Genomic DNA, 23,356 nt, shown 5'->3' on the forward strand with positions numbered 1-23,356 from the left:
GGGGAATATCTGTGAGAGACACTGAGAAACAAGGTGTTAAAGATTGTGATTGTGTAACCATGAAAAAATGTTATGTCTGTACTATCTTGGTGCACTTTGGAAGAATTATAGCTGGCAAGCCTTTAAAAAAATAACTATTTTTACTGATCCTTTGAGAATTGCATATGTGCATAATGCATTTTGATGGCATTTACTCTTCACTCTCCCCCCACCTTCGATTTCTCCACGATTAATTTAATCTCTGATGTTTTTAAGTTGATGTGGCTGCCCATATGTACTTGAGAATGGGGTCACCCACTGAAGCATTGCCAACCTACTAAGGGCTACACCCTTAAAGAAAACTGACTTTCCTTCCCCTAGCAGCTGCCAACTGTCAATATCTCCTCAGCTAGGGAAGGGCTAATGACGCCCTCTCTCGTCCCTGCTGGAATGCTAATTGGCCTGATCTTATGCAGGTTGTGAGGAGGCAACCACAGATGCTGCGGGTTCATGACTGCAGTGGTCCTGACATGTTCAGGAGACACTATTTTGCCTCGCTGACTCCTGGCTCCTTTAATTTTTCTTTCTCCCCTCTCCTTCACTATGTTTCATGATCCTTAGGGGGAGGGAATGTGATATAGATGTGCTATTTATGGCTGAGCCCTCTGTAAACACCCATTTTCTGCACTTTGAGTTGTTTGTATCTCTGTAGTAACTGTCATCTACTGCACAAAGAAGCTTCTCTGACGAGGCCTGAGAGCTGCACTGATGTATGTAGTGTCATGCTTTGTCCTTGTAGCGAAACAATAATCACAGGTTCACCACCAGGGCCTATGAACTCCCCAGACTCAGGTTCCAGAAACACTTCCAGATGTCAAACCAAAGCCAGATCCAGATTAGAAGCTAGAGCCAGAACCAGAGCCAATCAGATCCAGGGCCTGGGTTAGACTCTGATGGAGAAGGGTCCTCGAGAAGTGATACAGGAGATGAGATGGTCCGTGATTAAGAGTGGATGCTGCTCTCGCAGAGGAACAGAGTTCAGTTCCCAATACTCACATGCGGTGACTCCCAACCACCTCTAACTAACTTTAGCTCCAGATCTGGTCTCTGTGGACACTGCACTCTAAACACACACACACATCACACTTAATAACAAAAATAAATCTCTGTTTTGCTTCTGGTTTTTCAAGATAGGGTTTCTCTGTATAATAGCCCTGGATGTCCTGGACTCACTTTGTAGAGCAGGCTGGCCTTGAACTCATAGAGGTTCCCCTGCCTCTGCCTCCCTAGTGCTGGAAGTAAAGATGTGCACCATCATTTCTGGCCTAAAAATAAATCTTTTTAAAATGCAGGAATTACTACATGTTTTTCAATAGTAAATCTTAATGGTCTTAGTTTTCCAAACAAACACACGGACTAGCAAATTAGATTGAAAGCAGGAACCGAGAGCTATATAGATGGCTCAGCAAGTATTGTCCTGTCCTGGTTGGTTCCATGACAACATGTCACAGAAGCTTGAGTTCTCTGGGAACAGGAATTGCAATTGAAGAGAAAAGCAAAACAAAACAACCCCACCACCACCAACAGATTGCCTGTAGGCAAGTCTGCAGAGCATTTTCTTGGTTCACGGTCAATGTGTGTGGGTGCAACTCACTGAGCGTGGTGCCACCTAGGTAGGTGGCCCTGGGTGGCATAAGAAAGATGGCTGAGCAAGCTAGTACGTGGTAGTCCTCTATGCCCTCTTCTTCATTTCCTGCCTCCAGGAAGGGGATAAGGGGGGGGGGAGGGGGGAGGGGGGAGGGGGAAAGGAAAAAGATGTGTGAATCAATTGTTTGGTTTGGGAGATAGGGTCTGTTTGTGTTTCCTCGGGATCATCGAGATCATCGACAACCGCTGTGGGTCCCAGAACAGCTGACCAGAGCGATTCAAAACAAGCAGAGCTATGAGGATGTGGATGTTCCTGTGGCTGGGAATCCTCCCGCTAGTGAGAACTGAAGAGCTCTGTGTTCCCGAAACCATGCCATTGACGCATTCAAGTGTTTCTTCAATTCTTTACATCTAATGCTTCGCTACAATTGCCTTTTTTCTATGCTGCTTCAGCTAAAGGGATTGTTGTGTTTTCAGATGATTCAAAATATTTCACAGATGAGTGATTGTGTTCAGCTGTATCTACTAAAGCTAATGCTACCTGGATTCGAGGGGTGTGGCCTGCCAGTATATCCAAGGGCAATGGCACTATACCCTCCCAACTTAGATGGGCCTCCCCCCTTCCTTTTTGTAGGAGTGTTCCTGATTCCCTTCCACCTTGGGCAGTGCCCCCTTATATGTATGGTTGTTATGTGGGGTGAATGGTAGTTGCACTGATCCCTTGCCTCAGGACTGATGGGAGCCCTGGGATGTATGCTTGTAATAGTGTGTGTGTTGTGTGTTTGGTGTATGTGTCGGGTGCAGCGTGTGCAGGCCCGCACTTCTGCCATGGTGGCGCAGGCCTTTGCCGCAGTGGAGGCGGGACAATATCCTCAGATTTGGCTTGCCGCTCTAAAGAAATAATGCTGCATTATGCCGTGGGTTGCAAGGCTAAGCACTGCACAGAGGATAGCTAGCTGTTGGCATCCTGTGGAAGGCACGTCTGATTGCATGAAGATTCAGTGTCCTAGTTCCCTTTCCCCAGGAAAAACAACACGGAGCTGGCCAAGACCTCTCTGGGTGATGAGCCCAAGGGATGGTTTTGTGTAGGGCCCCTATGCTTGCACACTGGGGATCAGATCTCTACCTTCACCCAAGAGGCTTGCTTGCAGCAATCAAAATCAGGCCATAGATTAATCAGCGTCCTGGCCTTCTGGTGCACCTGCCGCATGCAGACAGGACAATGTCCTCAAGTGTGGCTGGCTTGGCATGCTAGAGAAGTAGTCAATGACGGATAAGACTCCCTGGGCGTGTCGCCAACCTAAGACAGGGATCAAACCAATGCTGTTTGTCTCCCAAGGACGGGTAAGGGGCATTGCTGCAGGGGGCAATCTAAGACAGACATTCTCTCTGCCAAAAAAGAAAAAAAGGGAGAGATGTGAGGAGCAGGTGTGGCAGCAGTCCCAAGATGGCGCCAGGGACTGCAGCTAAGTCTTATGATTTGCACCTGACTTCCTCATACACCTGAAAATAAGCCATGACCATCGTGAGAGCTGCGCAGGTGCACCATGATGCTGGCGGTAAAAACAAGTCCATATTTGGTAGAGACATGCCCCTACCGCCCTGATTGGCTGAAGCTGCGTGCCTGGTGAGGTGACGTGGCTTGCTGTGAGTGGTTGGGGGCTGAGAGTATATAAGAGTGAGAGATCCGGTGATCGAGGGAGAAAAAGATGAAGCGAGAGAGATGAAGATTGAAGCTTGCTGACTAAACTGCTGTTAGAACTGGTGGTCGTGTCGTTCTTGCTGGTTGAGAGCAGACACGACAGTTGCCTACGAGAATGCGATAGTAAGACTGCATTGCTGAAGACAGCACACATCTTGGTCACAGAATATAAAGAAATAAAACTGAAACTGGCCTGGGAGCGTCCTCCCCATTAGCTAGCCATCATGACGCATCAATACAACTGACTACTCAGGCATAATATAGTGCAAGAGTGGCCAAGTTTGCCGGGCGTGGTGGCACACGCCTTTAATCCGAGCACTCGGGAGGCAGAGGAAGGCGAATTTCTGAGTTCAAGGCCAGCCTGGTCTACAAAGTGAGTTCCAGGACAGCCAGGGCTACACAGAGAAACCCTGTCTCCAAAAACCAAAAAAAAAAAAAAAAATAGTGGCCAAGTTTGTTCCAGAGGTAAGCAACCACTTTCTGATTGGATTTGAAGCCAATCCTATGAAGGGATTCCTCTCTGATACTGTAAATCTGGTCAAATCCCATGGTTGGAAAGGCTATAGGCCCTAGTTGGGAAGCTACGCTGTTCTTTTGGTAAATAGACATCATGTACCCATCAAATTGAAATTAATTAAGTGGGGCTTTTATAGGCCTATGTCTCTCCTTGCTGCTGGATTAATGCTCCTAAGATAACAGGGGGGAAAAAAACTCTCTGCAGGATTGTTGAACTTCGGAACCTCCCTGTCCCAGACAGATTCCTCCTTGGAAGTGGATCTTTTGCTGCAACTCTGTGTCTGATCGATTCCCTTTTAAGGGATAAAAGGACTTGGAATCCCTCTAGGGGGAATGCTCTGAACTGCAGTATCAACTGATAACAACAAGAACCTTGGTACCATTCTGGTCCTGCAGCCTTGCTTTTACATGATAACAGTGGTTCTCAAAGCATCCAAACAAACCTCCCACAAAGGCAAGCAGCATTAGAGAAAGCTACTGAATGAAGAAGCAGGTGACTTCAGTAGGGACAGTCATCCTTGTTGACTCAGGTCCAAAGTGTAGATTCCAAGACCCAGGAGCGCTTGCCTAGCAAGCATAAGGCCATTGGTGTGACGCTGCATGATGGAGAGAGAGGGAGAGGGAAAAAAAGAAGATTCCATTGCCTGTCTTTAAAAATCTTCATTTTAAACCAAAGCCCAGATAACTTATACCTTTGAGTCCAATCAGGGACTCAAGACACTGGGAAAGAGCCCTGCGACATAGCTCACACCTTCCCTGGCTGGCATGCCTGTGGTATCATTATCAGGAGATGAGTCCACAGTTCCTACCCCTCTAGGGCCCTCATGTATAAGTGATGTCTGAAATGTGAGGCCACACTGTCCTTGGCAGGGAAACCCGAGCGGAGGAGTGTCTGGATAGATTGACGTGCTGCAAACTCATTGCTTTCTCCCCATCTCTCTCCCCAACAAAACCTACCTCTACCTTCAACCTCAGAGGCCCCTAGTTGCCGTCAGGTTCCAGGAAGAGGCCAGTGACCATGACAGCAGGAAGTCACCCCAGGCTGGGCAGTATATGAAGACGTGAGCCAGTGTGAGGGCCTTGAAACTCTGGTAACCATGAGCCCCCAGTTAAAGAGCTTGGACGAGGAAGGTGAGTCTTCATCTTCATCCTCATGGGTGCTACTCAACAGGCCTCTGGGCACAGTGGGTATCGGAGAGGCAGTCTCAAGAGGCATGGGAAGGCCCTGCATTTGAGTTCAGATCCTGCAACTTGAGCAGGGTAGCTAGCCTCTTCCGACCCGACCCACCGATGGGATGAGGGTGGTTGTCACCTCTTTGCAGGGCTCCTAGAGGAACTGAAAATCACCTGTGCAGAGAGCCATGCATTAGTGAACTTGCTAGAGTTGGCCACCTATCTGCATGATACTGAAAGCCACTGTTGGCAGCTGTCTCTCCTTAACAATTCTCACCTACTGTGGCTGTCTTTCTGTTGCAGGGTGGGGGTGGGGGTGGGGGTGGGGGTGAGGGTGGGGAGATGGGAGAGTTCTGAACTTATGACTTTTCCAAGGGATCAGGGAAATGTTGGACTGACAGCGTCTTGAGTAAAGTAACTGGCACCAAGTTCCCATCTGCAGGCTACCATAGTGAGATGGGGCTGCTGCCAGGAGACTTTCAGAGGGCAATTTGCTTTCTTTCTGTCCTTGGTTGCATGGTAGAGAGAGAAAGACATCAGAGTTGCTCTTGTGCATGGAGGATAGGGTGGAGAGGGTGATACGGTGTGAAGAAATGATGCACTCCTGGGTAGTGTGCCAGGCTCATGTTAGCCCTAAAACTCCAGCTACTCATCCCACATTTTCCTTCCTCTTTCTCCATCCCCATCTCCTTCTCCCTCTTCCCTTGCTCAATGACAAGCATGAGTCCTTTCTAGGAAGCAGTCTGTTTTACTGGGGAAGAGGCATCACGCTGAGCAGAGATGGCTTGCTGCTTAGCCTCTGCTTCAACCTCTGGGACACTCCCAGAACTAGAGACTCGTTGAGCTTTGCCTTGGTAAGCTATGAACATTCATTATCCCAGGGACAAGGCAACACCTAGAAAGTGGTACAGCTAGGACCCATACCCAAGCGCCTCCATCCCTCCCAACGCACCCTCTAATCTCCCACAGCTCCCCCTGGAAGGTGACTACAGCATTTCTGTGAAGAAGCTACCCAGCCCGAGGAGAAGCTGAAAGCTACAAATTGCCATGACTTCAATTTCTTGTGTCAGTTATACATATCTAACCCTGAAGATTGTACTAATAAATGCTAAGGTCCTGCCTGCTACCTCCACTTCCTGGTCTCCTTGGAATTGCAACTGCATCCCAAGTGATGAGATTACAGCCATGTGTCACCATGCCCAGCTCCTTAGAAATATTTTGAAATACTTAATTTATATAATCATTTATTTATGTGTTATAAGCCAATTGCATAATATCCTTTAATTTTTTAAAAAAAGATCTTATTTTATTTATATGAATACACTGTAGCTGTCTTCAGACACAACAGAAGAGGGCATCAGATCTCATTACAGATGGTTGTGAGCCACCATGTGGTTGCTGGGAATTGAACTCAGGACCTTTGGAAGAGCGGTCAGTGCTCTTAACCGCTAAGCCATCTCTCCAGTCCCCTTTAATCTTTTTTAATTTGAATTTTTTCATACAATATATTTTGACCATGTTTTCCTACCCCCCCCCATACTCCTCTCAGATTCCTCCCACCACCCTACTCACTCAACTTGATGTTCTTTCTTTCTTTCTTTCTTTCTAGATCTCTCTCTCAAAAACTAAAAATAAAAAAAATATCAAAACTAACAAGTAAAAGTTCAATAAGACCATATATGCCAAAACAAAGCAAATTAAAACAAGTACACACACACACACACACACACACACACACACACACACACACACGGAGCTCATCATTTTGTGTTGGCCAACTATTCTTGGACTCAGGGTCTGCCCTGGAGTGTAGTAGATCTATCTATTTGTTGACACTTGATTGGAAAAACCTGATTTTCCCTTTCCTAGCAAGTATCAATCACAAATAGTGTCTTAGTTAGGAGTAAGATCTCACGTCTACGTTTCCTCTCAGTGCTGGGATCCAATCTGGCTTGAATCCTTGCAGATCTTGTGTATGCTGCAATGGTCTCTGTGACCAAATGCATCAGTCCTGTTGTATCCAGAAGACAATGTTTCCCTGGAGTCGTCCATCCACTCTACCTCTTACAATCTTCCTTCCTCCTCTTCCTCGTAGACCCCTGAGTCTTGAGAAGAAGGGTTTAATGGAGACATCCCATTTAGAACTGAGTACTCCAAAATCTCTCGCTCTCTGCTGTGTTCAGGTGTTGGTCTCTGAGTTGACTCCCATCTACTGCAAGAAGCTTCTCTGGTGTGGGTTAAGTTGGAACTAATCTATGGGTGTAGCAATATGCCACTAGAAATCATTTGTTGCTATGTTCCTTTGGCAAAATAATAGCATTTGTTTTTTTTCCCCAGGCTCATGACCTATCTAGCTTCAGGTTAAAGGCCACTTTAGTAGTGTTGGGTATGTGTGCTGTCTCATGGAGTGGTCCTTAAATCCATTGTTTAAAAGTGGCCGGTTACTCCTATGACATTTGTGCCACTATTGCACTGACCCATCTTGCAGGAAGGCTGCTGCTGTAGGGTTTGTAGCTAGGAGATACTGATGACTGCCTTTCACCTCTAACAGTGCAGAGCACTTTACAGGACTATTAACTCTAGTAGGGCTGAAGTTTCCAGTTTGGCAGCAGCTCTACATCTCTGTGTTGGACATGAGTGAGCGTCTTCAGCAACAGGGCCTTACCACCAGGTTGCAGAAAGCAGCCAGTAGCCTGTAGTGTTTGGGGCGTTCCCTTTGGCCAGTGACCCAACAAGATGCAGCCCATTCTTGACATTAGAGGTTTTACTTGGTGGCATGAGAGATCTAGTTGTGGCATCATCTCCCTATTATTTGGTGATTCAACTTATATTCCTTTCATAGTGCATACACTTTAGGAAGCGTCTTCAGTAGTAGGTTTCTATATGGTTTGCCTAAAGGCCTTTAGTTTAATCGTCCCTCCCCATGTTCCCTCCTTTCCCATTCCTCTCCCTATTTAATCCTCCTAGTTTTCTCTTTCTCTCTCCATAACACTCTACTCTATTTCCCCTTCCTTGGGAGATCATCTCCTCCCCGCTGGTCCTAACCGCTGTAGTTATTCAGACTGTAGCACATGTGCTGAAAGCGTAAATGTTAGCATCCACACATAAGAGAAAAATACAGTATTTGTCTTTTGGGGTCTAGGTTACCTCCTTCAGGATGATTTTTATTTCTAGCTTCTTCCACTTACCTGCAAGTGTCGTCAGTTTATTTTTCTTCCTGATAGGGAGATGCATTACTTGGATGCAGCAGAAAGGTGGATTCTGCTTTCTAATCCAATCTGTTAGTCTGTGTCATTTTGTTGGGGAATGGAAACCATTAATGCTGAAAGTTATTAATGAGCTGTATCTATTGTTCTTGAGGTGTGGACATTTCCCCTCTCTTAAATTTACTACTCTTAATTATTCCTTGTGTCCTTGGATGTAGTTAATCTCTTCAGATTGAAGCTTCTCTTCTAATGCCTTCTGTAGAGCTAGATTGGTAGAAATTGCTTAAATTTGATATTATCATGGCACATTTTTCTTTTTCCTTACACTGTGAGTAGGAGTTTTCCTGGGTATAATGGTCAGGTCACAACAGTAGGAAGATTGATAACCACTGAGCTAGAATCTACAGAATCTAAAATTACCTGGGAGGTGGGAACCTAAATTGAAGGATTTCTCCAATAAAATTGGCCTGTGGCAATGTCTGGGGTGGGGGTGGGGACTGAACTGTCTTGATTATTAATCAACATAGAAAGGTCAGCTCCCTGTAGGGAGCTATCCCTCAGATAGATGGTCTTAGGCTATATTTTAAAAGTCCGCTAGGAGCCTGGCAGAGAGCAAACCAGTAAGCATTCCTCCATAGCTTCTGCTTCAATTCCTGCCTTGAGAGGCTCCCCTGACTTCTCTCAGTGATGGACTGTGACCTGGAAGTGGAAACCAAATGAATCTTTTCTTCTACAAGTTGCTTTTGATCACAGTATTTATCACAGCAGCAAGAAAACCAGCAAGAACAAAACATAAGCTAGCTTCCTCATTTCCTCACATAAATCCCCTTCTGTAAATGAAATTGTAAGGTAGTTTTATATTGTATATTGTTTGGGTCTGAAGATGAAAGAGAGGTGTAATATGGTTAAACTTAAAGTTACATACATTCTGACCCTAAATAACGCACATTTTACTTATATTTCAAAATCTTTGAGAAGTCTTTTGGAAACTGATCATTATCTCTGTAGGTAATTTTAAATTTATCAGTTGTGTTGCAGTTTCTTGACTTCAACCAACACATAATAGAAAGCTTGACCCAAGAGGAAGAGTGGACTCTGTCCTTGCCACGTGCCTCATTTCCCTTTACCTCGATGCTTTCCTGTGCTTTCCCACCAAGAGCATTTCATCACACAGTGAAGGCTGTGTGATTCTATCAGGGAGAAGCAAGAACATTTTGAAACATGCCCAGAACATTTTGCTGGCTGTCCTGGCTGGTTTTATGTCAGCCGACACACGCTAGAGTCATCTGAAAGGAGGGAACCTCAACTGAGAAACTGCCTCCATAAGACCCAGCTGTACAGCGTGTTCTTCACTAGTGACTGGTGGCGGAGGGCCCAGCCCATTATGGGAACTAAAGATTGGGCCCTTTCCCACCCCCTGCTTGCCTCATGCTGGGCTTTTCAAGCTCTCTCTCTCTCTCTCTCTCTCTCTCTCTCTCTCTCTCTCGCTTCCATAGTTTCTTGAGATCAAAGAACAAAGGCCTTCATAGAAGCAATTCTCTTAAACTTTATTCAGCATCTGGGACTTATTTAATCCATGTGGCAAGATGTACAAAATGAAAAAGACTGTCATGAAGGAACACAGAAGAGGGATGCTCATAAGAGCTTCAGAAATGACCTAAGACTCTAGGGAGAGTTGCACTTTTATGAACAATTACGTGGGAGAACAATAGAGCATAAGCTAATGTTGTCCAAACATGGGAAAATCTGTCTGTCCAGCTTCTTCTTGTCTTCTCTCTTCCTAATATTGTAGAACTGGACAACCCTATATCAGGGTAGGTCTCCCAGGATATGAGGAAAGGTCAGAGAGTAAGCATCTGTGGTTTCTCAATTTTCTTCAACATGAAACACTCAGTATGCTAAGGTGCTGTATTTGAGGGCATTGTGTTCTGAGCTCAACAGAGCTAGCAGGCTCTGGGAAGCATGTTAGCTTTTTGTTGCCCAACCCCCACAAGGGAGTGATGCTTTCTTGGGCTGAGTCTTATGGAGCCACCACGGTCCTTATTCTGCTCTTGCAGGTGACAAGTCAGCAAGGAGACCCACAAGGAAACAAACCTCCAGAGCTGCATGTCCCCAAGACGGGCACCGAGCCCAATCTAGCCGGAAGGATCCTGCTAAGGGTAGCCCAAGACCAGGGTCTTCCCGGAAGAAACAGATGGAACATGGAAGCTATCACAAGGGGTTGCAGGGACAGAAACCACGAAAGGTGGAGAGGTCTCTACAGGGGAGGAAGAAGGACCGGAGAACTTCCCTTAAGGAGCAGAGAGCATCTCCAAAGAAGGAGAGGGAGGCTCTGAGGAAGGAGGCAGGCAAGCAGCTGAGAAAACCCAGGTGTGCTATAGCTCTGATTGGGTCTCCCTCTGCTTGCTACCCTCTTCCTGTCTCTTCCTGTCTCTCCCTGTCTCTGCCAGGGTTGGTTTGCACTTTGGGAGAGAAGTAGTTACCACTCTTGCTCCTACTTTCCCAGACCATCACAGGCAGAACGGCCCCAATACGCTGGTTTTTCATAGCAGTTCCTATTGCAAGGGAGGCTCTGGGTGTGGAAGGTGGCCCAAGCACAGAGTGGAGATACGATCTCAAGACTCTTGACTTTCAGCTGGTAACTTACTATCACTCCGGAAGAGACCAACTAAACATAATGAATAGTGAATAAAAATAATGAAGCCATTTGGAAGTCACACAGGGACCACGCACCCTCTTTCCTTTGTGTGCATGCATCCTTCTCTTTCCTAGAAATATGACAGTCTAGAGCTTCAAGAGGTTTACCAGCTCTGAGGCTGTGGGTTGTTTGGATAATTCATTTGGAGCCCTTTGCTCCACTCATATATAGGCAGCAGTTGTGTATATAATAGTAGACAGGCAACTTATGAAATTAACAGACCAGGTTTCCTTCCATTTGGTGGCTAACAATTTTGCTGGCTTCTCTGACACTCTTTAGCGATCGTCTATGATTTACTCTCTTCTGGGGCATTTGAGGAATCCCTTGTGATGATGGACAAGGGAGGCTTTGGAAGCACGTGTGAGAATGAGGATGATGGCAAACACTTGCTCTTCCTTCTGGGTTCCCGAATGTGTTCTCTGTTCATACCATTAACAGAATTAGTTAGGGCCAGAGCCTGGACCCTGACATATTCAATAAGAGATAAGAGAAAGAGAAAGGAGATTTGTTAGGTGTGACTTTGGAAGACATCCAGTAGCCACACTCCAAGTCTATCTTGAGGCCCCGACATTAAGTTTAGGTTTAAATAAAGGGCAGGAGGTATGGATAATGAGGTGGTCCTGGACAAGGTATGACCTATCATCGGTTCAGGTCCAATCTCTCCTGCAAAGTGGTCTGACAGGCTGTTGGACCTGTGTGAATTCTCTTCCTGCTTCTCCCCTGGCTGGCCCCAGGGTTTGGCTTTCTTCTCTCGGCATGGGATTCCTTGGAAATTCTAATTCCTGGAGTGCATGATTCTAACAATCTTATAACCAAAGAGACATGGTGTTTCATCACAGGCTGGAGAGATGGCTTAGTGGTTAAGAGCACATATTGCTTGTTCTTCCAGAGGACCCAAGTTCCCTATGATGAGCAGTTCACAAGTGCTTCTAACTCCAGCTCCAGGGATCCAGTGCTCTTTTCTGGCCTCATGAGGCATTGTACTCAGATGCACACACCACACACTGACACACATTTATTTGTGTTCAGAGTTGTACTACTATACAATATTAACAGGCCTCAGCTCTTATGCATTTCGAGTATAGCCAAATGCTACCCTGCGTGGCTTTTTCTTTTGGTTGGTTGGTTGTTGTGCCCAGGATTGAACCCAGGACCTTCTGTATTCTTAGTACATGCCTTACCATTAAGCTACACCTCCAGCTAGTTTGAACGCATTGATTGCCCTTGTGTATCTTATGGGTACTCTAAATGGCATATATAATATGCCCATATAAGGAGCTAGAGACAAGGACTCAGTGGTGCCAATTTTGGTTGACTGGCATGCCAGGGTTAGAAGGATACAAAGACTCAGCCCTGGTTCCCCAGATGCTGATTGTCTAGCAGGAAAGGCGAGACTCAATTAAGACAAGGCAGAAGCAATGTGCACACGAGACAAGATTTGATAGTGTTGTACTGCTGGGGCCCTGAGGCATCATGTTTCCTCTACCGACAAGGTGAGCATTTCAGTGAGTGTCTGGAGAAAAAAAAAAAAAAAACGGAATTTAAAGAAACAAAGACAACTCTCTCCAATGAGGGAAAGCATCCTACAAAGACTCAAAGACAGTTATCACTGGGGATGTGTGAGATATGACTAAAGTGCCCAAGGCTAGGCTTGCCAGATCCATTGGTATGCTAAGATTTCTTTATTTCCAAGAGTTAAGCTAAAACTCACAGAGCTTTCCGTAAACTGGTCTCTAAAACCTGAATTAGCAGTAGTTCTGATTATTCTCTTTATGAGCATTGTTGAGGTTATCCAGACATAATGTCTTAGCATTCTACTGCTGTGAACAGACACCATGACCAAGGCAACTCTTATAAAAGAACACATTTAACTGGAAGCTTGCTTATAGCCTCAGAGGGTTAGTCCATGATCACCATAGCAGGAAATAGACAGGCGTTGCTCTAGGGTCATAGATGAGAACTTTGTATCCTGATCCACAGACAGCAGACAGAGAGAGGGGCAACAGACCTGGCTTGGGCTGTTGGACACTTTGTTTAAAGATTTATTCATTTTATGTGTATGAGTACACTGTAGCTGTACTCAGACAGGACCAGTAGAGGGCATCAGATCTCATTACAGATGGTTGTGAGCCACCATGTGGTTGCTAGGAATTGAACTCAGGACCTCTGGAAGGGCAGTCAGTGCTCTTATCCGCTGAGTCATCTCTCCAGCCCTGGCTTGGACTTTTGAAACCTCAAAGCCCAACACAGTGACACACCTCCTCCAACAAGGCCACACCACCTAATCCTTCTCAAACAGTTCCCCTAATTGGGGACTGTGCATTCAAACATATGAGCCCGTGGGCGCCATGCTCACTTAAACCATCACACATAACCTCTCTTTTCACCTACTCTATCAACTACTGTGTCTCTTTATCACTGAGGCTGCACTGAACACACACAATCATTTGGATCCTGTAGCAGCTGAGCAGATAGTATTACCAGGGCATGGGGAGGGGCCTAGCATGGGGGTTCTCTACAGAAGTTCTCTATAGTTGTGCTAGCCAACACAGTAACCATTAGGCTCTGGAAATGTGGCCAGGGAGGAGGAAATGAGTTTCCAACTTCATGTAATGCAGCATAATTTAAACTTGGCATTAATGCGACTGAGTTGACATAGTGAATTTAACTTGGACAGACAGATAGAGTTTTGAAACTGGCCTAAACTGGCTTTGGAATCAAAGTATTCTATTAATGATATAAACATTGAAGAGAAGTGACCATATACCACTTGATTTGGAAGAAACTTTTTAAAGCATGTCTAACGCAGTCTGTGCACGTGAATCTACCTTTTCAACTATAACTTTACAAATTATAAATACAGAGCAAGTATGTCTGATGGAAATCTGATTTCTGAATTGACATGCACTGTAAATGATGTGGGAATATCAGGTTGTAAAGACAGAGCCAAAAGACTATCAATAGAATATTGTGATGATTTTTACATTGATTATGTTAAAAATATAATCTGATTAAGTACATTATTTTTCCATTTCACGTCATCATTTAAATATGGATCTAAAAAACTCTAAATTAAAATTTCCCAATTGTGTGAGTCTTTGGGCTGATCTTTGCAGCCATGGGAATTCTCTGGTGTGTCAGAGGGCTTTTTATATAGATTCATGGTCTGGCTGACTTATCTGTAACCTGAACTGCAACCTGTCCCTGAGTCAGAGTGAGACAAGCATTCTCAGCCTAAGATACACCTGCTCTGGACCTGTCACTGACCAAGAGGGCTTCTCTGAGGTCCTTTGACTGACCCTGGCTAGCATCCGGGCTCATGAATAGGCAGGAGCTAGTCTGATTAAAGTTCAATCTCATGTAATCTGGTGCGTTTCGATTTCACTGGTCATTCTCCATATCATGTTATAGTCAAAACCATTTTACAAAATATTGATGCAGGAAAAATCAAGGTCTCCTCTTAGGGTTCTTAGCCTCATTAATAAAAGAACTTAAGAATAGACTCAAATGGAAACTCAAGGACAATTTTATGAAAGTTTAAAATAAACCCCAGAGCAGGCCAGCTGTAAACTACAGCTGCTGCCCAGAAAATAGAGGCAGAAAGGGAAAAATCTATGCCATTTTAGACAGTGTGGAATTCAGATACATGGTGGACAAGCAGTCACATGGTGGGGGAGGGGGGACTTTAGAGAAAACATAAGAAAACTCAGAATGGGTAAGCCCAAAGTGCTAAGAAAAGCATGCTCAGAAAAGAGGAAAAAGGAAAGAAGTTATGCTTTTCTGGATAACTCAACGAAGTAAGCAGATTATAAACTACATGACTGTAGCCTGGTAAGCTACGATACTGGGGACCTGGACTGGGAGGAAAGGGGAGGGCCTTGTCATATTGAAGGACTAATTATTCTGCCATCTCTTTGGCATGGCTTAAGGTGAACCCACCTTCCTAAGGGTGGTCCCTAGGCTAGGGCTTAGCCCTGCCCGACCGACCGAAATGTTAGGTCTCCACCGAGGTCAGAGGTCTATTGTCTTAACTAGAAGTTGTTGTTCTTTAATGGGCTTTTATTGATATTATAACACTATGATAAAAAGGACAGAAGAAAATGGGTGAATTTTTAGGAATCGGTGAGGGAGAAATGATTATTATATGATTTTTGAATGACTGGGAATCCAAGGAGGAACATTACTTGAGAACAATTTACCCTTGTTAGACCGTAAAAATCACATTTCTTCCTGTTCGGTGTGGCATTAAGCTTTAAATTCTGAATGGTGCAATAGTGTAGCCTCAGCACTCTCACCACTTGAGGGCTTAACTGCCTCTTAAAGTGAGATCAATACCTGTAGTCACAGTTAACCATTTTCAACAGGGGCTTTTTAAAAATGAAAAATGTGTTATGCTATTCATATTTATGAATGATTGGGGGACAGTGAAGGGCTTCCTCAGACTTTACATTTGTAATGAAAGCATTTAAAATAAAGTTTTGAGATTAAAAAATATATATTAGGGTGTGTCTTAGTGTTTCCATTACTGCCACTAAGCACCATAACCGAAAAGCAAGTTGGTTAGGAAAGGGTCCATTGGCTTACACTTCCGTACCAGTGCTCATTCCTGCAGGGAGGCAGCCAGGAGCTATGGAAGGCACTGCTTGCTGGCCTCTTCCTCATGCTTTGCTCAGCCTGCTTCCTTACAGAACCCAGGACCAGCAGCCCAGGTACACTTAGTTTGGGTTTCTATTGCTGTGAAGAGACAGTATGACCACAAGAACTCTTACAAAGGAAAGCATTTAATTTGGAGCTCGCTTACAGTTTCAGAGCTTTAGTCCATTATCGTCATGATGAGAAACATGGCAGTGTAGCCATGGTGCTGGACAAGGAGCTGAAAGTTCTTTATCTTGATCAGCCAGCAACCGGGAGAGAACTATGTTGAGCATTTAAGCCTGGCAGGACAATGACACACTTCCTCCACCAAAGCCACACCTACTCCAACAAGGCCACACCTATTAATAGTGCTTTTCCCTATGGGCCTAGGGGAGTGGGGGAGGGGGGCATTTTTACTAAAACCACCACAACAGGGAGGGCACCACCCATAATGGGCTGGGCCCTCCCCCATCAATCACTAATTAAGAAAATGCCTTTCAGACTTGTCCACCGCCCCATCTTCAGGAGGCATTTTCTTAATTGAGGTTCCTCTCAGATGACACTAGCTTGTGCCAAGTTGACATAAAACTATCCAGCACAGTGTATGTGTATGGGGGTGAATGGCCTGTGCACATTTGAAGGTCATAGGACAACTCTGTGGACTTGATTCTCTCTTTTTTGCCTTTATATGGGTTCCAGAGATCAAACTCAAGTCGCCAGGCTTGCATGGCAAGTGCTTCACCGAGTAAGCCATCTTTTCAGCCCTGAAATCTTACAAGGAAGGAACAAATGAATGAATGCAAGGAATGAATGAATGAACAAAGAAAATTTTTAAATTAAAAGTGTCTCACCTTTTATTTCTATTGGACACCACTGTGCTAGAGAGTGTGTGGATGGAGAACTCAGAGAAATCAGGTGTGGGAAGGCAAGCTAGTCATACTTAGGCTACAGGACACAGTCTTGGTCTCCTCTGGCTGGCAGTGGGAGCCACTGCCAGTTTCTGGTGGGGACAGTTTCCATCTACCCTGTGAGTGTCAAGGATCCTGCTTATCTCTCCTGTGAATCCCCCCGCCGCCATCTAAAACCTTCTAACTCTCATCTGCATCTGCCATGGCTCTGCCTCTAGGTCCACTTCCTTGGGCTCCAGTGTCTCTACTGGAGACTCCCTGTCTGAGGAGGAGCTGGCTCAGATCCTGGAACAGGTAGAAGAAAAAAAGAAGCTCATCACTACCGTGAGGAACAAACCCTGGCCCATGGCAAAGAAGCTGAGGGAACTCAGGTGAGTGAGCTTCTCCCTGCAAGGGAGGCTGCTGTGTGTGATGACCTCCTGCTGTGTGATGACCTCCTGCTGTGTGTGATGACCTCCTGCTGTGTGATGACCCCCTGCTGTGTGTGATGACCTGCTGTGTGATGACCTCCTGCTGTGTGTGATGACCTCCTGATGTGTGATGTCCTCCTGCTGTGTGTGATGACCTCCTGCTGTGTGTGATGTCCTCCTGCTGTTTGATGTCCTCCTGCTGTGTGATGACCTCCTGCTGTGTGATGTCCTCCTGCTGTGTGTGATGACCTGCTGTGTGATGTCCTCCTGCTCTGTGATGACCTCCTGCTGTGTGTGATGACCTCCTGCTGTGTGTGATGACCTCCTGCTGTGTGATGTCCCCCTGCTGTGTGATGACCTCCTGCTGTGTGTGATGACCTCCTGCTGTGTGATGACCTCCTGCTGTGTGATGTCCTCCTGCTGTGTGTGATGACCTCCTGCTGTGTGATGACCTCCTGCTGTGTGATGACCTCCTGCTGTGTGTGATGACCTCCTGCTATGTGTGATGACCTCCTGCTGTGTGATGACCTCCTGCTGTGTGTGATGACCTCCTGCTGTGTGATGACCTCCTGCTGTGTGTGATGACCTCCTGCTGTGTGTGATGACCTCCTGATGTGTGATGTCCTCCTGCTGTTCGTGATGTCCTCCTGCTGTGTGATGACCTCCTGCTGTGTGATGACCTCCTGCTGTGTGATGACCTCCTGCTGTGTGATGACTCCTGCTGTGTGATGACCTCCTGCTGTGTGTGATGACCTCCTGATGTGTGATGTCCTCCTGCTGTTCGTGATGTCCTCCTGCTGTGTGATGACCTCCTGCTGTGTGATGACCTCCTGCTGTGTGTGATGACCTCCTGCTATGTGTGATGACCTCCTGCTGTGTGATGACCTCCTGCTGTGTGCGATGACCTCCTGCTGTGTGATGACCTCCTGCTGTGTGTGATGACCTCCTGCTGTGTGTGATGACCTCCTGATGTGTGATGTCCTCCTGCTGTTCGTGATGTCCTCCTGCTGTGTGATGACCTCCTGCTGTGTGATGACCTCCTGCTGTGTGATGACCTCCTGCTGTGTGATGACCTCCTGCTGTGTGATGACCTCCTGCTGTGTGATGACTCCTGCTGTGTGATGACCTCCTGCTGTGTCTGATGGCCTCCTGCTGTGTCTGATGACCTCCTACTGAGTATGATGACCTCTTGCTCAAAGGGGGTGTGCCTCAGTGAGACAGGACAGGTAAGGAGATGTGCTCTTCCAGCCTCCCCACTGCAAGCATGGCACAGAGAGATCCAGCAGAGCCTGTCTGTCAGCCTTTAAGATTTGCCAGCATCAGTCTGTCTCCAGGCCTTCAGTCACTTGTAACCATCTCTCCCATGCCCTACCGCATGTGTTAGTTCTGGCCCTCTCTCGTGACCCGACCCAGAAATGCTGTCCCCAAGACATTATGATATTTTTTCTGCCTTGTCTGCTTTAGGCACCCTCAACCTCCCCTCTCAGCTGTCTCTTGGGCTAATGGCTTGTATGGCAAGTGGAAAGGTCTGTTAGCATGCCTTGTGTCCTAAGGCAAGGCCACACTGGGGATGGTGCTCCATTGGCATGGGTTTGAATTGTGATACCTGTCCCTACCCCTGCCATTTGACTCTTAGTTCTGACTCAGCCTTTCCCTTGAGTTGCATATGAAAGGCTGGCATACCAAATATTTTATTATGCTTGAATGTCCAATTCAGTTTGAGCTAAAGCGGGACTCACGTTGCATAATTTCTGGTTATCTACTAGAAAGTCTTCCCCACCAGTAACTGTGCTGCCCCACATCTGACCTCCATTTTCAGCGACAGCGACTTTCTTTCCCTCTTCCTTTGTGTAAATCTCATTTTCCCTGACTCCCCTCAAACACGAATTATTTCATGCTCAGATTAAACTCCTATTATTACGGAGAGTGGTGTAGGAGTTGTGTCTTGACATTATTTCAAAAACAAGGCAAAGATTCTGGCCACAAGGTCTGAATCCTGACAGTGGCTCTAACAAGCAGAGTTAACTCTGCTGCAGGCAAATTACTGCACTCTCCTGTGTGGCCCCAGCCCCATGCAGTGTCCTCTACCTCCTGCTGCACTGACCAGCAGAACTTCCTGCCATGATAGAAATCTCTTAAATCTGTACTACCAGATACAGCAGTCCCTAGCCACATGTGGCTCTTGATCACTAGAACACACCTGGTATGACTAACTGGACTCTTGTTGTTTTTTAACTTATTTGAATTTATGTTCATCATGGTGATAACAGTAGTTGTGTGGTTGAAAATTGCTGAGAGTAAATATTAAAAGGCTCTCACTGCAAAAAACCTGAGGATTTAATATGCTGATTGGCTTGGTGTAGCCATCAATGTATACCATAACTATACACATTTGCCAATTTAAAACCATTTGGATGGTGGGCTGACTTCTTCCAGAAGTTCCCTCTCCTTGTCTTTCAGGCTGGGTTTTTTCAGCCCTGCATCCAGGGCCACTCTAGCCAGGATTCTGCCTAAAGATCTTTCCTTTCTTCCAGTCCATCTCACGCTATGGAATATAACCAGACCTGTGCCAGTAATTAGTAACTCCGGAGATCTTGCACTCAATTGTCTCAAACTCAAGATTAGGCACAGTTCCACAAGCAAGAGCAAACAGCCTGAATGCAGAAAGGGGTGACAGGGACTTCCCTGCACAGGAGACACTTGACCGAATCCCTCTGGATGTATAAGATTCAGTCAGGTGGGGTACACTTCAATGTTCTCACAGAGGATCCTAAAAAACTATCCAAGTGGCTACCTTTCTTTCCACACTAGAGAAGACTTGTTCCCGCTCCCTGTCCATCAGTCAGATCTTCAAGCATTCTGATTCATCCTCCCACCGGGAGGCCCCTCCTTGGCCTTCCTTCAGTGGAAGGAACAAGTTTACTCAGGAGCTGGCCTTGGTGGGCAGGACGATGGGGAGCTGCTGTGTATGTTGACCTTAGCACTCGTTTCTGACTGACTCTGTCCATCCATAAAGTGGGTTCTGCCTGAGCTTATTCAGCTCCGATGAGGAAACTGCTGGAACCCCTGAAGCGGTGCTTTGCAGTTACCTTGGTCTCCTCCAGTCACCAACTCCTGCTCCCTGCCGTCTTCAGTCCAAGAAACGAGGGATCACACAGTACAGAAACCTAAAGTGTGGCTTTGTTTTCTGTTAGCAACTTCAAGACCCATATTGAGCTCCATCTGTCTCTTCAGCTAGCACATGGAGACATTGGGTATTTATTCTGAACAGCCACCTCTGCAGTCATCTGGAGATGCCTCTGGGAGCTTTGCTAAGCATGTGGACACAGCTGCCAAAGCTGACAGGCAGGCCCAGGCAGTCTTGAAATAAAGGTCTTGGGTAGTTTCCTAGCACTGAGGGAACACTAAAGTGTGATGAATCTCACCTCACTGAATTTTATTCACACAGGGAGACTTGCCCAAGTGTCCCCTCTGCAGGGAAGTCCCTGTCATCCCTTTCTGCATTCAGACTGTATGCTCTTGTTTGTGGAACTGTGCCTAATTACTATTTGCTGAACATTCCTTAGATGTCAGATCCTACTCTTTTAGTAGGCATAACGATCCCATTTCCTCAAAACAGCCCTGGGATACAGGTACTATTATATTTCTATTATATTTACCATTGTACTGACAAGGAAAATGAGTCACAGAATCACCAAGTAATTTGCCCAATGCATCACAGCAAGTTAAGTGATGGAGTCTGGATTTGGACAAAGACACCCTGGCTCTGGAGCCTATACTGTTACTTACTTCTCTGGAATTACCAGACACTGCAGACTGCACCCCTTGCCTGCTACATGACTCTAGCAGGGAAGTCTCTGTCCTACTTACTCTTCTACTCCTGTGATAAGACATCATGCACAGCCAAGGCAACTTATAACATAGTTTCAGAGGGTTAGAGTTCACGATAGCAGAACTAAAGAAGCCAGCAGCTGGCGTCCAGCCCAGCAGCTAAGAGTTCACATCTTGAACCACAAGCAAGAGGCAAAGACCACCGTGGGAATGGGGTGATTCTTTTGAAACCTCAAAGCCTGCTTCCCTTCTACCCAGTGAACACACCTCCTCCAACAAGGCCACACCTTCTAACCCTTTCCAAATAGTTCCATTAGCTGGGGACCAGGTATTCAAACATACCATACGAGCTTATGGGAGCTGCTCTCATCAAACACTACAGTCTCCAATGGTAGCTAGCATTCCTATGGTCTGTATCTTCTTTTAGCACTGCTATGGGCCTCAGCCTTGACACACTCATGAGGCTAGCTGGCCCAAGCATGGTAGCTAGAGACTGTCTCAGAAGGATGACAGAGTACAAACAATGGCAGCAAAGCAGAACAAACCTGAGCTTTGACTCCTGCCTCATCTAAGAGGCTCCTTAGTCACTCAAATTGGCCCCTTCTCCTAGCCTTTCAGCTTCAGACTCCTCATTTGTAAAATGAGGACAATACATGCCTCGTGGGATTGTTCCACAAATTCAAAATAATATCAAGTGCCCTAGACAGAATTCATAAACAGTAGTTGTTGTTATTATTAAAGCTTATATATCTTGTGTGTTCAAGCTCAAGATACTATGCTGAATCCTGAAAGATGAGGTTGGGGAATAAAGCTGAGTCGGAGAAGCATATGGACTCATTAACGATGATACAAGGTAGCAAGTGTATTAGCGCATGAAGGTCTGGTGCCCATGAGTTAAGGATGTTATTTCAACCTTAGTCAGGTGGTTCTTGCTTCATCAAAAGACTGATATCTTAGAAAAATGGTCTGAACTGGGTCTGAGAGTGTAGCATGAGAGTTCATGCCTGCTATAAATAAGGCCCCAGGGTTAATTCTCAGCCAGTGTGGGGTCCCTTACAGAAGCAACTACTCAAGAGAAGAACGGGGATTCAGGCTCACAGTTCCAGAGGCATCAATGTATCTGAGCAAAAAACCAAAGTTGCTGAGGGCAGCAGCCAGAGCAAATCCAAGTAGGAAACAGAGACAGCAACCTAGAACCAGGGACTAGACAGAACACGCAAAGGCTGCCTTGACAAACAGACCTGCTTCAACCAACCAGGCTCCTCTTAAAAACTACAATTTCCTGTAACAGTTCCATCAGCCAGGGAACAAGCACTCAAAACGTGAACTTGTAGGGGTCCTTTCAGATTCAAAATCACACGGCTAAAATTCTATGGAGCAGTAGGATGTCTCAGCTAGTAACAGTGCTTGCCACAGCAACCTGACAGCCTGGATTAGATCCCCAGGACCCATAGCAGATGGAGAGAACTGACTCCCCAAAAGTTGTCCTCTGACCTTCTGTGTGTGACATCCAGTGACACCCATATGTCCATGTACACATACATATCCACAATTTTAAAAATAAGAACAAAGAGTTTTTCTGCTTTTAGTCTCTCTGATCTCTACCCTTTAATATATCTGTCTGTCTGTCTGTCTGTCTGTCTGTCATTTTTGGTTTCATTGATTCAGGATCTTTTTCTATGTAGCCCTGTCCTGGAACTCAAAAAGACAAGTATGTCTCTATCTCCTGAGTGCTGGGATTAAATGCTTGCTTGTGCCACCATGTCCTGTTTGGTTGGTTGGTTTTGTTTGTTTGTTTGTTTGTTTGTTTGAGACAAGGTTTCTCTGTATAATCCTGTCTGTCCTAGAACTCACTCTGTGGACCAGGTTGGCCTCAAACTCACAGAGATCTGCCTGCCTCTGCCTCCCAAATGCGAAAACTAGGATTAAAGATGTGCACCACCACTGCCTGGCTGAAGCTCCCTGTTGTAATGTTGTTAGCCTTCGCTATACCTGTCATGTAATAGACTGTTCACACATGGAACACCAAGGGGCAAAGTCTTGGAGAGAAATGACAAAATCCCGCCTATTAGTCTCTACAGTATGCCTGCTAGTGGTGGCGGTAGGGAAAGTTCAGTTGACAAAATGCCCTGTTTCATAAAACTGGTATTCCAACTAAGGGTCTGAACATGTAAGGCTTTTGATCTCACCATTTAGATTTCTGGTTTAACTCTTGTGTCTCCTTACCCTCTGCTCCCCCCCACCCCACCCCCCGACCAGGGAAGCCCAAGCCTTTGTGGAGAAGTATGAAGGAGCCTTGGGGAAAGGCAAGGGCAAACACCTCTACGCCTACAGGATGATGATGGCTAAGGTAGGTGTGTGTGGTCTTAGGAACAGCCAACTGTGGGAGAGCTGGACACACGAGGACATGGGAACCACCACGAGTCCCTGGCAACTTGACAGTTAGTGCCAGGCTACCATTAGGAGTCTGAATGTGAGGTCCCGTAGGCCACTCAGAGTCCTCCAGGAATGGAAACCGGCTACCGCTGGCCAGTACTCCATACTTATCTGTGGAGCTTCAATGTGTATGAGATTTTTTTTTCTCACCAGTAAATAAACTCAGAATGAATGATAGCAAACATCACTAGTATTTATTGTTTTCTAGCACTCAA

At 45.9% G+C, this 23,356-nt stretch overlaps 1 protein-coding gene across 2 annotated transcripts in view; it reads left to right on the forward strand.

Annotated features, from left to right (window-relative positions):
* The first annotated feature begins 3,592 nt into the window (after nt 1-3,592).
* Nucleotides 3,593-23,356, forward strand: part of Tmc2 (transmembrane channel-like gene family 2) — a 69,996-nt gene continuing 50,232 nt past the window's right edge. The window contains exons 1-5 of one of the 2 annotated variants that reach the window (NM_138655.1): nt 3,593-3,793; nt 4,822-4,975; nt 10,281-10,593; nt 16,683-16,835; nt 22,965-23,055. In NM_138655.1, the coding sequence (NP_619596.1) occupies nt 4,942-4,975; nt 10,281-10,593; nt 16,683-16,835; nt 22,965-23,055 (591 nt within the window). In that variant the 5' untranslated portion in view covers nt 3,593-3,793; nt 4,822-4,941. Of the gene's footprint in view, nt 3,794-4,821; nt 4,976-10,053; nt 10,064-10,280; nt 10,594-16,682; nt 16,836-22,964; nt 23,056-23,356 lie in introns of those variants that run through there. The other variant, XM_017316469.2, reaches the window with a different exon arrangement.

Source organism: Mus musculus, chromosome 2 (genome assembly GCF_000001635.26).
Source record: "Mus musculus strain C57BL/6J chromosome 2, GRCm38.p6 C57BL/6J".
In the NCBI taxonomy this organism is placed as follows: Eukaryota; Metazoa; Chordata; class Mammalia; order Rodentia; family Muridae; genus Mus; species Mus musculus.